Source organism: Trachymyrmex cornetzi, unplaced genomic scaffold (genome assembly GCF_001594075.2).
Source record: "Trachymyrmex cornetzi isolate Tcor2-1 unplaced genomic scaffold, Tcor1.1 scaffold439, whole genome shotgun sequence".
In the NCBI taxonomy this organism is placed as follows: Eukaryota; Metazoa; Arthropoda; class Insecta; order Hymenoptera; family Formicidae; genus Trachymyrmex; species Trachymyrmex cornetzi.
In genome coordinates, this window is record NW_017299168.1 from 190905 (window position 1) to 203957 (window position 13053).

The 13053-nt window shown below is 46.2% G+C and overlaps 3 protein-coding genes across 5 annotated transcripts; 2 read left to right on the forward strand and 1 right to left on the reverse strand.

The window, feature by feature from the left end:
• The first annotated feature begins 7367 nt into the window (after window positions 1–7367).
• LOC108764565 (uncharacterized) lies at window positions 7368–8287 on the forward strand. 3 transcript variants are annotated; one of them, XM_018512845.1, is made up of 3 exons: window positions 7368–7747; window positions 7837–7953; window positions 8140–8287. In XM_018512845.1, the coding sequence occupies exons 1-3, from the start codon at window positions 7645–7647 to the stop codon at window positions 8250–8252; spliced, it is 333 nt and encodes a 110-aa protein (XP_018368347.1). In that variant the 5' UTR covers window positions 7368–7644; the 3' UTR covers window positions 8253–8287. The 3 variants fall into 3 exon arrangements, with proteins under 3 accessions (XP_018368347.1, XP_018368348.1, XP_018368349.1); XM_018512846.1 differs by having other exon boundaries at window positions 8145–8287; XM_018512847.1 differs by having other exon boundaries at window positions 8167–8287.
• Window positions 8288–8417: 130 nt separating this feature from the next.
• On the forward strand, window positions 8418–9399 carry LOC108764561 (regulator of nonsense transcripts 3A-like). Its single transcript, XM_018512842.1, has 3 exons — window positions 8418–8434; window positions 8591–8661; window positions 9110–9399. Exons 1-3 carry the CDS (start codon window positions 8418–8420, stop codon window positions 9325–9327), a joined length of 306 nt encoding a protein of 101 aa, XP_018368344.1. The 3' UTR covers window positions 9328–9399.
• Window positions 9400–9971: 572 nt separating this feature from the next.
• On the reverse strand, window positions 9972–11392 carry LOC108764562 (putative nuclease HARBI1). Its single transcript, XM_018512844.1, has 3 exons — window positions 11124–11392; window positions 10868–11014; window positions 9972–10764 (listed from the first exon to the last, which is right to left on the reverse strand). Exons 1-3 carry the CDS (start codon window positions 11390–11392, stop codon window positions 9972–9974), a joined length of 1209 nt encoding a protein of 402 aa, XP_018368346.1.
• Window positions 11393–13053: the final 1661 nt, after the last annotated feature.

The following is a 13053-nucleotide window of genomic DNA, read 5'->3' on the forward strand; positions in this document are numbered from 1 at the left end:
GACCTTTGAACCTCGGCGCGAGTTTGGCGCTAAATGCGTTGCTCTTGCTGGACAGCAGATGTTCGCGCTTATAGACTTTTTCGCCGATTGCGGGTCGCCAGGCTCGGCGACGCAGATTGTAATATTTCTCCTGTCTCTGGAATGCTCTCGCGAGGTTCATCTGTACGAGCTCGTACGCTTCCTCGAGGTGTCGGCGGGTGGTGTCTGGTGGGGGTGCGGGGCCGTGTCGGGCGTTTTGCGAGTTTGCGGGCGAGAGGAGTTCCCGGCCGTGGTTCAGGTAAGCCGGTGTGTACCCGGTGGCGTCGTGACGGTATTGTACGCGAACCGCAATTCGTGGAGCTTCTCATCCCACGTTTTGTGGTTCCGCTCGACGTACTGGACTATCATCGTTTTTACGGTGCGATTGGTGCGCTCGACCGGATTGCACTGCGGTGTATACGCCGGTGTAAGCCTGTGCTCGATGCCGAAACTTTTGAGGAGCTTCACGAGGTGCGTGGATTTGAATTGCGTGCCGTTGTCGGATATCACCGACTCCGGGCACCCGTGGCGAAGGATAACGTCCTCCGCTATCGCTTGAGTTACGGCGGGGGCGGTGGCTCGGCGGAGGGGTCTTAATTCCACCCATTTGGAGAACCGGTCTTGCATGTTTAAGAGCTAAGTATTACCCCTCTTCGATTGCGGTAGGGGTCCCACGAGGTCTACGGTGACCTGCTGCCACGGATGATGTGTGGCGGTGGCGTGCATATACCCTGCCGGCTTGACCTGCATGGTCTTATGCTGCTGGCAGTTGCGGCAGCTGCGCACGTAGCTCGGGATGTCGCGAGTCATGCCGGGCCAGTAATATATCCCCATGACTCGCGTCATCGTCTTGGCGATGCCTAGGTGCCCGGCGGTGGCGTCGTCATGATTACCGCGTAAGATATCGGTCCGGCGGTTCTTCGGCTTGCATACTTTCCATTGCCGTTCCGACGGAGTTTCGTTGAAGTCGAGGTCATGCAATATGTGTCGGTAGAGCTGCCCTGCCTGAATTTCGTAGTCCGGGTACTGGCTCGGAGTGTCCCGCACTCCGCGAAATAACTTCCGGTACCATGGACATGGCGGGAGGTCGGTCGTGGCGGCGTTTACCGGTTGGCGGGAGAGGGCGTCGGCGACTCGGTTCAGCGTCCCCTTTCGGTACCGGATCTCGAGGTCGTATTGCTGTAGCTCGAATGCCCAGCATCCGAGGCGTCCGGTCGGTGACTCTAACTTTTGTAACCGTAGCGACTGATGGTCGGTAATAACGGTGAAGGCGTAGCCTTCTAAATAGTCGCGCATTCGTCGGATGCCCCAGACGACGGCCAGGCATTCGAGCTCGGTCGCGCTATAATTCTGCTCGGCGCGGTTCAGCGAGCGACTGGCGTACGCGATTACCCGCTCGCCCTCCGGGAAGTTCCGCGTCAGGACGGCTCCGAGCCCGCTCGCGCTAGCGTCGGTCTGCAGGATGAACCGTCGGGCGAAGTCGGGGCACGCGAGTACGGGGGCCGTCGTGAGGGTCCTCTTGAGCTCCTCGTACGCGGCTTGCTCGCCCGGGCCTCAGGTCCATCGTGCGTTCTTTCGCGTCAGCGCGGTGAGGGGCGCGGCCACGGTCGTGAAGTCGCGGATCAACCGCCGGTACCATGACGCGATGCCCAGAAACTGACGCACCTGTTTCACTGTTCGCGGCACCGGCCAGTCCACAATCGCGCGTACTTTCTCCGGGTCGGTCATAATGCCGTTACGGTTCACGATGTGGCCGAGGTACCGGAGTTGGTCAACGCAGAAGTGGCATTTCTCCGGGTTTATTTTTAGTCGGGCGTCCCGGAGCCGTTCGAATACTTCCCGGAGAGTATCGAGGTGGGTCTCGAATGTTTCGTTTATCACGATGATATCGTCTAGGTATACGAACACCCGTGGTTCGAGCTCCGCGCCTAGCACCCGATCCAGGAGACGCTGAAAGGTCGCCGGTGCGGAGTGTAGTCCGAAGGGCATCACTTTGAACTGGTATAGGCCCTTCCCCGGGATTGTAAACGCGGTGACGGGCTTGCTATCCGGCGTGAGGGGTACCTGCCAGTACCCGCTCTTCAGATTGAGTGTCGTCAGGTAGCGTGCCCCTCGCAATTTGTCGAGCGTCGCAGTAATTTGCGGGAGGGGGTACGCATCCGGCTCGGTGACCTCGTTTACGCGGCGGAAATCGATGCAAAAACGATTTTTTCCGTTTTTCTTCCGGACGACCACGACAGGGGAGCTCCACGGACTGGCGGCGGGGCCGATGATGCCCTCGCGCAACATTTCCTCGACCTCGGTGTCGATGATCGCCTGCATAGCCGGGTTGCGGGGGCGATATCGCTGTTTGATTGGCACCGTCCCGGGCTTTACGCGAATGTGGTGCTGCGTAAGGCGCGTGGGGCCCCGTATGGCCTCGAACCGCGGTAGTTCGTCTGCCAGGAACTCGTGGAGGCGTCGGCGTTCTGCCCCACTTTGCGGCGCGAGCCCCTCCGCCCCCGCGGCCCGGCTAGTGCCGGGTTGCTGGATTATCGGTCCGGGGGGCGGGATCGCGAGGCCGATTTTTGCCCATAGGTCGATGCCAATCAGGGCGTTACTCGTCAGGGTCGGCATGACGCGGAATACGTGCCATACGGTGCGATCCACGATCCCCACGGGCATGTTTACGCTCCCCGGCAGGGAAATGATTTGGCCGTCGGCGAGTTGCACGTTGCCCTCCTCACGGCTAACACGGTATCCCAGCTGCGCCGCCGCGCGGGCGGTCGCCTCGTTGACGAACGAGATCTCGGAGCCGGTATCGAGCAGTGCTTCGACTGTCATCGTTCCAACTCTTAATTCGCAGTGCGGTCGCGGCCGGAATTTCAAGCGGAGGGCCGGGGCGCGGCCGTCGTGTCCCCGGCCTCCAACGCGTTTCCCGGTGGCGGATGGCATGCTCGGGTGAGGACCCCGTCTTTGCCGCACTGCGAGCAGAACTTCCTCGGAGGACGGCGACAGTCGAAACGCGTATGCCCTCGCTGTTTACAGCGCCAGCAACAGTCGTCGCGACTGTACACGGCGGCGGTAGTCGGTACGTCGCGGGCGCCGGCTCGAGTGCTGTTATCCGCCTTCTTGAGCGCCGTCAGTCGCTCATACTCGGCGGCCTCCCGGTTGAGATCTCGGATCGAGCGAAAATCGGACCTTTTTATGCGCCATTGGTACGAATGGTGCATGTTTCTGTATAGGTACTCGAGTTGCCTAGCTTCGGTGACTATTCCCGCGCGCATCATCAACGAAACTAACGCGGTGGAATACCTAAAGAACGTCTCGTCCGGCTTTTGCTTCCTAGCGTGCACGTCCTCCAATAACTGGAAGTCGTCGGCGTGCGGTAGGAAAGCAGCTTTAAAGCTCTCTACAAAATCGTCCCATGTCTCCCATCGGCGGCGGTTTGCCTGACCCGAGGCCTGTGCGTCTCCTTTCAGGAGCATAGGTAGGCCTTTGAAGAACTGAAGGTCGGTTAACTCGTAATCTTCCTTCAGTTCCTCGACGCGCTCCAAAAACGCCCACGGATCTTTCCCGTCGAATTGTATGCCCCATTTCCGCATTTCGTTTATAATTTTTGCAGGCCGGCTTTCCGGGCTGGACGGGGTGGGCGGCGGCGCGAAGGGGTTGATGGACATGTTGATTACGGATCCCTCGGATAAGCGTCGGTCACGCGGCGGCAGCGGTGGTACATGGGTCTGGAATCGGTCCGGGTTCTGGTCTACGAAGCTGCTTAGACGGCTTCGCAGTTCGTCCAGTGTGCCCTCGGTATCGAGCCCGTGCACCTCCATTTCGGAAATGATCGCGGACTTGCTCAGCGTATAAATCCACGCCCTCGGTACGCTCTGTGTCTCTCCTCTCCGGAGCGGTCCCTGTTCGGGCGTCATGAAACAACCTCACTTTGCGCGGACGTAGCTCGTCGGTCACGGGCTGTGGCCAAGGTCGCAAAGATGTTCGACAAGGAGGAGAGATGCAAGACGGTAATAATACGGTCGACGCGGATTTCGTGATAAAATGAGAATATATTATTCTATTGGAAGTACAGAGTATGTGGATGTGTGTGTGTATGCGTGTCGGTACAAATTGTCGCGGCTGGTATGTTTGCTGACGGCGGTGTGTGTGTGTGTAGCGCGTATGTGTGTGTGCGGCGGGCACGATTCGCAGCGCGAACGTGGTCGCGTGAATCGCGGGGTGCGCGGAACGCGGGCTTACACCGCTAGCACGTGCGTCGCTATGCCGAGCGACGCGTCGAAACGCGAGGAGCGATACGCCCGCTGAAGGCGCTTTCTGCTTGTCTTTGCTATACGGGACGACTTCGACTGTCGGGAGCGTCCGACGGAGGTGGGCAAAAGCAAATCCCCTGGTTCTCGTCGAAGCCGGTCACGTATAGCGCGGAAGAACGGTGCCCTCGTCTCGGCCGCCTCGTCGCAAGGCTCTCGGAGCGGTCGCTGCAAGTGGTCGGGAACGGCCGACAGAGGCAGGGCGAGCCCTACCGCCGCGGTGCAGCGAAACGGTTCGAGGAGCGAGCAATGAGCGGGGAGCCGGAGAGCGGAGTCGAGTGCAGTATCGGACCGGTAAATGCTTCTAGGAGCTGGAACTAGGAACAAAAAGCCCGAAATAATCGTTCGCCGGGCTTTTATACTGGTTTGTTGCTCCCGCTCGGATTGTTCCGGGATCATTCGGTGATTCTCGGCGTGGAACAATACGAGCGAGAGCTGCGGCGCTCGGCGTCGTTCGGCGACGCTCGGGTTTCGACGCTCGGGTTTCGTCAGTTGAAGTCTCGCGGCCTGTAATTATGCTTTAAAATATGTCGAGCGCACCGCGCTCTCATCGCATACGGTGACCGGGGGTCACCGTAGCGGCATCCGGCGAGTTGTTGTAGCCGGGAACGATGCACTTATGGGGGTGCATCGTTACAAGCTCAACACAAATTATAACACAAACATCTGTCAGTGGACTACTGGCGACTACTGGCAACCACCGGCAACCACGAGATGTGAGCAGCACGACAGACAAGAGGAGGTTAACGAAGTCTGAATAGTTATGGCGTTGCCATGTTTATGCATAAGCTTATGCGTTGCTGCGCGTTATCGCTATGTGTTATGCCTTACGCATTATGCGTTACGGAAAAGCCTGTGCTCCCCGCTTTTACGCGCGTATGTTTTAGCATTGCGTCCCACGTGAAACCTGGCAGTGTATAATAATGCGCGGGATCGAGACCGTAACTCGCGACACAACTATAATTGCGGAAATTTTCGAAAATGTCGGCTAATAACAATACATCGGTTTTCAAGTACAGATCGCTGTACTCGCCGAGCGTTCGAGTGGAGAATCGCTGCCATACGTTCACGGCGTGAGCGTAATCGCTCTCGGATACTGTATCACCCGTCAATGAACTGAAAAATAATTCTTGCGATGGTAAGCGCGTGTCCTGCAATTTTTCAACGCAGTCAATGTACTCGTATGGAAAGATACCTTTATGAATCAGCAATTCAAACTCTTCGTCTGACAAAGTTGAAAATTCGGAACGTACAATTTTTAATTTATCTTTGTCGAGATACGACACCAATTTATCCGAGACTTGATGCGAGAAATTTATAGGAATCAATAAACCTTAATTTTACGCAATTTAAAAAAAAATTTTTTTCATTTTTATCTTTGGTGCTATCGACATGTTTCATGAACAAAATATATTTTTCTTTTGTCATAGGAAGTATGTCCACATGTCCATCGTACGCGGTAGCTATTTCTTTAATTATAAAGTGCGTCGTACCCCGACAAGTTGTGAAATACGACTGGAATATTATACGAATTTTTATAATTAAGTTTACAATTTGTATGTGCTGGACCGCGGTATCTACCGGTTAAGTGGCAATGATCGCGGACCCGCGTATCGTCCGGCGCGAACAGTTTCCCGCAAATATGACAACGCGTCGCGGTGGGGTACGTCTCCCATTGATGCTTGAATAACATTTCCATGGGCACGTTGGCGGATATGATATCTTTTACGCGATGCGCCAAATCGTTGAGCTGTCGCGCGAACCACGTGATGCAATCGTTATCGCGACGGAACTGATATGACGATAACGAATTGTCGTACGAGCAGTGCACGTAGTATCCTATACTAAACGCTTCATGACGCTGATACTCGTACGATGTTGGCACGTCTACCTTGTCAGGCTCCATTTTCCGCAGGATGCACTCCAAGTCGGCGTATACTACGAACGGTGCTCGTTCCTGGTTGCGGTGGTTGCTGAATTCGCGCCATCTATTGTTCTCGCTCGGCAGGCGGATGGCGCAGTCGTTCAGTTTTTGGCAGTCCACTTCGTGCGTCTGCAATTTTTGGCTCGATCCAAAATAGTGAAGACACCTGTAAATAGAGAAATTATTTTTTACATATTGTTTTTTTATTTTTTTTTCTTTTTATGTTTACTTTTCTTACTATACTTACCGATCGTAAAAGTATTTCTTGTGCTCCTTTTTTGTGAGTTGCGAGCTCACAAGGCGCGACAGGTTCTTTATCCACGCAAAGTGACCTACACCGTCGTCGCGTGGATCTTGCAGGTACAGGAGATTGACGTGCTTCTCCTTCTTGTCGCCTGTGAGTCGTAGAGGAAGGATCTGCTTATTCTCGATGCTGTACACGTTGATTGACACAGCGTTTCAACGTTCGAATTTTGGAATGTTTTTTAAAGTCATCGGAAACTCAATGTTTGTGAGATTCAATACTGTTGTATAATGCGGGTACGAATATTCCCGATCTGCGTTTCTTTCTGCGGGGTACAGAGCGGCGACCACCGACCACGCGAAGCACGCATTGTCCGTCGTACGCACACTGATCACCGCTTTCTTCAGCATAATTTCTCGCTGCATCTCGAAGTGACATCCCGCGCGCATGGGATTTAGTTTGTTCACGTTAACAGTCAAATTGAGGATTCGCGATAGCGCCCACCCACTGTCGCGTTCCTGAAACTCTTCGAACGATGTTAAGATAGACTCGACGACGTGCCGTTCGTACCACTCGCGCAAATCGGTGCATCTATATATCTCGCTGTTCTTTGTAATTATACTCTTGTTAGCACGTTTATCCTTCGTCGCAAAGTCGTCGTTGAACGCTGTGTTCACTTTTACACTGCCGTGTCTTTCTACGTCTCGCACTCGCTCTAACACTATATTGGGTGCGTTCCGAGTCACGCATGAAGCGCGTAGACTGCATAGAAAGTCGTTCCGAGTTAGCTATTGCGCGCTTCGAAAGCGCTTCGAGAGTACTTGAATTCCCCAGATTGTACTAACCGTACTGAATTCTTAGCACTCCTCCCAGCGCATTGACTGCTTCTCTTTCGACTTGAGGCAGTGAAAACGTTTCATGCGTTGATGCAGTCTAAGCGTTTGTTAGATAATTCGAAACGCACTCAGATTGCACCAATTGCAAAGCAGTACACCGGTTCCTACAGATTGAAGTCTGGAAACGCTGATTCGAGTTGTGTTTGCTCGTGAGCTCTATCGTTCGCACGAAAGCATATTTTTATACAAGATCCTCGGCATCCACGCTCGACATTCACACGTACTTGACACACCGTGTTTCTAACAAGCTCAGACACAATAATGGATGAAGAACAATTATATGAATTTCCTGTATATATTGAGGATAAAAACGAAATAATTACCTTATTTTTAAGTAAAAAAGCTATGGAGAGAGTAACACAAGGTAAAACTGTAATGTGTTTACATAAATTATGATTTACTTTATAAATTATAAGATTAGACGCCAGGTTAATGATTGTGCTTTTCTTATAGACGAAGCTTTTTTAACCCAACTTATTGCGAAAGAAACAAAACAACAACAAATTAATGAGATACCAGTAGCACCAGAACATACAGACAAAGAAAATGCTGTCGACAAAAACAATGCAGGTAAATTCAAACAGTGTTTATGATAATTATACAATATATATATGTATATATTTTTGTGTAATTAATATCTGCAATTAACTTTTTAATTTTATTTAAAAGCATGTATATTCAAGATTAAGAATAATGTAAAAAATCATATTTTGATGATTTAATAGTTGTGTTTACTTTTTAAATTAATGCTTTTAGACAAGTCGAAGGTATTTGTATGGCCAGACAAAGCAGTACTTTTGTTATTGGAAATGTACCGAGAAAGAGAAGAAGATTTCTCTACTGGATTAAAACGTAGCAATAGAATCTAGACTGAAATTGCTGCTGCGATGAAAGAGGCGAATTCTTTATACGAAGTGACTGGTCAGCAATGTGCGTCCAAAATGTCTGGCTTAAAGCGGACATATAAAAATATTGCTGACTTAAATAAAAAAAGCGGAAATCATACAAGTTCGTGGGCTTTTTTTTCGGTAAGAATGTTTTATCATGTATTGTAAAATACCTGGTTTTTGCATTTAGTATATTTTATTATACACATTTTGTTACTATTATTATTATTGTATACTATAGGTTATGGATTCAATATTTGGTGATAAAGCTTCAATTAATCCTCCTGCAATTGCAACGGATTAATTAAGTGACAATGGAGTGATGGTCCAGTGAACCCTTTTAAGGAGTTATCACCAACATCATTTACGATCTCGTGCTCTGACATAAGAAGTAAGTACTTGAAAACAACTGCTGCAAAAATAAAATCTTAATTTGTTTCTGATTTCTTACGTCTTCGATATAAAGTTATGTCGTTGTTCTCAAAAATTTTCTCCAGTGAACTAGGTAATAATTTTATTATAATTTTATATATTAGAACTCGTGTATTAAAACACTTTATGAACGCCGGTATTTCTTTGTTGAAAATTATCTCCACTGAGTCGAGTAACATATTCTTTAAATGTTATTTGCATATTTTTCTTAGTCAAACATCAATAGTTCTAGAAAATTTATTTCGTTTAATAAATGGATTACTATGTTTAGCGTAAAAGATTAATATTTTGTAATATATAGTGAGGTTAAAAAGGAATTAGTTGCATTAATAAAGATCTAAAGGTTATATATTTATTATGTACATGTATTGATTTAGTAATGATCATTTTTATGTTATCCAATGCAGGTCCACAGAGGAAGAAAAAACGGGTGGAACACGTTTTGGAAGAATTAGTAAAAAATATAGCCGCAGAAAAAGAAGAAAAAAGAGAAGAAAGGAAAAGAAGAGAGACAAAGCACGAAGAAATTCGAGAAGAAAATAGACGAGATCGCGAGAGAAGACATAAGGAGCAAATGGATGTCCAAAAATCTTTAGTATCCATTTTACAACAATTTTTAAAATAAAATAGTTTCTTGTAATTTTATAAGAAATAAGTAAGAAAGCGTTTACGTGCATGCTTATTTACTTTTCCAGGTTTCCGAGCCATCACTTAGATAAAAACAAAAACCTTTTATGGTGGTTTTTGTCAAGTTTTTTATTTTTTTAATAAGAAAGTTTATTGACCTTTAGTTAAAAGTTTGATTAAGTTTTGTATTAAAATTATTAATGATTTGTTTATTTAAAAACTTTTAAAAACTGTTTTATTTAATATAAGTTTAATATGGAACTTGTACATCATTTGAAAAATATTTTTCATAAAATATGCTTATTATTTAATAAAAATAAGTTGTTTATGTTTATGTTAAAAAAATATTGAAAAATGTAAAATATTTTTTTAATGTTTGAGAAATGTTTCTTTGTGGAGGAGGCTTACAAAATACATAATTTGAATGTTTTGAATAAGATTTTATAATGCAAATAAAACCAAAGATTAAGCAGAAACGAATGTCTATTAACCTAAATGTTTATTCATTAAAAAATACAATACAAAATTTTTTATACAAATTCGTTGATAGGTTCTACAAATTTATTTCAAATACGTAACAAAATGATTTGTCAAAGTCATTTCTATTAAAGTTATAACATTAAAAAATTCTTCATTAAAAAATCATGCATTTATTTTTATTGGCAAAGCATTCATTATTACTATTCTTTTGGCATTTCCTAAATCAGTGTTATTATCACGAATTTGGGCCTGATATTCTTCATGATGTTGGACACCGACAGTCATAACATCATTTTGTAATAAACAAATATTGTGTAAGACACTACACGCTATAATGAACTCTGGTATCTTTTTAACGTCTGTCAGTGGTAAACAGTCTAATAATATTCTAAAACTTATCTTCAATTGGCCAATCGCCCGTTCAACTGCCATTCTTGTTGAAGATAGACAATAATTAAAATTTTTTTGTTGATTTGTCAAATGTCCATTGTCTCGAAATGGAACCATTACGTGGGGATGAATCGGATATGCTGCATCTCCAATAATATGAGAGTTGTTAGGGAAGTACACCTCAGGTCTCTCAAGAAAATGTGCTACTGGAGAGTTTTTGAAAACCCGAGCATCATGTACTGATCCCACTTGACCTGCATAGCAGTGTGTGAAGAGACCCCTCGAATTACAAACTACTTGAAGATTGATAGATGGGAAACCTTTCCGGTTTATGTATGAAACTGAATCTGTTGGTGGTGCTCGGATCTTGATATGAGTCCCATCTATAGCACCGATTACATTTGGAAAGCCACTAGCTTCTAAAAATTGATCGCTGATGTTAGTAGCAACAGCTTTATCAGGCCACTGAATGAATCGAGGCGCCATGCAATGCAATGCATAGGTTACACGTCTTACGGCTCTAAAAGCCGTTATTTTACCTACTCCAAATTTGACGCAAACGGATCTACAATAAGCCATTATATAAAAAATGAAAAAACTGTAACAATGTAACGACAGTGATAGTTACATGCATACAAAACAAAAATAGTTTTACAAATTTTACATACCTATACGAATCAGGAGTAGCCATAAACCACAGAGTAATATATAGTTGTTTTTCTGCTGAAATTGGTTTTCTTCTAGTTATGGTATTTGTCTTATTTAGCGCTGGTCCGATTAATGATAAAATCATTTCAAACGTTGCCGGAAACATTCTAAAATGTTAGATTATGATGTAAGTGAAATTAATTTCTCAAAACCAAATCAAAAATATTTTATCTTTATAATTTAATGATATATATATATATATATTGAAATGCTTACCTGAAATACTCTTTAAATGCAATATCGGAGTAATTAGGAATTACACGATCAACATAATCGGTAATTTTTTCGGTTGCAATCATTTTCCCACGTGCTTTACTCCCCATTAGTGTACAATATAATGTTTGCATATCCCTTAATGTTTCGTCTTCATTTTCATGTTCACTCTCACTCGATTGTGAGCTGTCACTTTCGAAGTTTTTGTCTAATATCAATGAAGTAACCATTGATACTGTAAATCGTTTCTTGATGTTTCGTTCGGCATCCATTTTTAACATTACCACTCACCCCACTCCAGTCCACTCAGTGCACAGCTCGCACAGGAAACCGGTCCGAATTCATAAGCGCTTCGTGCGTGTTATGCGCGCATTGAAAAAACGGAACGATTTTAAAGCGTTGTGCATCAGTATTGCAGTCCACTCGCTTCATGCGTGACTCGGAACGCACCCATTGTCAGCGTCTTCGAGGAATCGGCGAGGCTCGATGTGATTATAGTTTATCACCGCGCCTGTCATTATACGACTCTCGAACGCAGCGTCGATCTCACGCCATACGAGAGATTGCTCGTTGCCACTCGCGTACCCACTACTCGCGTACTCGCCACCAACGTGTACGAAACGTCGCTCCAATTGTGACTTTGCACCCGCGAGTCGCGCGATCCTCGCCACCGCGGATTGTCTATGTCCAACGGCGAGGCGCGGACGCTTGGCACGACAAAGTTCTTCGAGCCGCTCGATGCACTCGTCGCATCGTTGCAGCCACGCGAAACACTCAACCAGAGTGGCGATCTGGTCGCACTGCTCCAGCAGTTCGCGTTCCACTCGCTCGTGATTTTCCATGTCTTTTTCACAGTCTTTAGATCACGTTGCACTCTTCCACGGAGCACTCAATAGTTTTTTCAATGTGTGCAGAGTGGGCATATGCCGCGTGGAAATACAGTGTACATTGGCTCTTCGCATATCGAACACTCGGTGCCCTGTGTACAGTAAGACCAGTCTTGGTGTGTCCTGACGAGATACATTCCTTCATCGCCAATATTCCGCAAAGAAATCTTGCCATAATTCGGCGGATAAGCCATGCAACGTGTACATATGACTAAAGCACCACCACCCGTTATATAATAACAGCAGATTATACAGTGGTTAGTATGAATGTCTAACGCTTCCATTTCCGAAGGCTGCACAAATTTCTCTGCGTGATCCGTATTGCCATCGTCCAAACGAATAAGACATTCAGTATCGTTGGACGACTTTTGGTCCATTTTGTCCTCAAATTCTACTTCCAGTGCTTCGAATAACTTGTCTGTATTCACACCATCCATGTCCTCAACGTTTGCACGATGATCAACCATACTTTTCACATTCATTTTTTGTTCACAATATTGTTCACATTACTGTTCACAAAGGTTTTTAATGTGCGCAGAGTGGGCACATGCTGCATGGATTGCATGGGTATACAATGTACATCTTTTCTCCGCATTTCGAGCATGACCATCTGAAATCTAGTGCATAGAAAGAACATTCTTTGTGATTCCTGACGAGATACATTCCTTTACCGCTATAATCTCGCAAATCAGTCATGCATATTGTACAAAAGATAGGAGCACCATTGCACTCTGTATAATAACAGCATATTATGCAATGCTTAGTATGGCTGTTCAATGCATGGATTTCCGAAGGCTGCACAAATTTCTCTGCGTGATCCGTATTGCCGCCACTCAAACCAATAAGACATTCAGTATTATTGGACGACTTTTGATCCACTATGTCCTCAAATTCTACTTCCAATGCTTCGAATAACTTGTCTGTATTTACACCATCCATGTCTTCAACGTCAATGTCTTCAACATTCGCACGATGATCAGCCATATTTTCAACATTACGTTACCATGATCGATTTGGTAATCTTACAGGGCACCAACTGAGGTGTT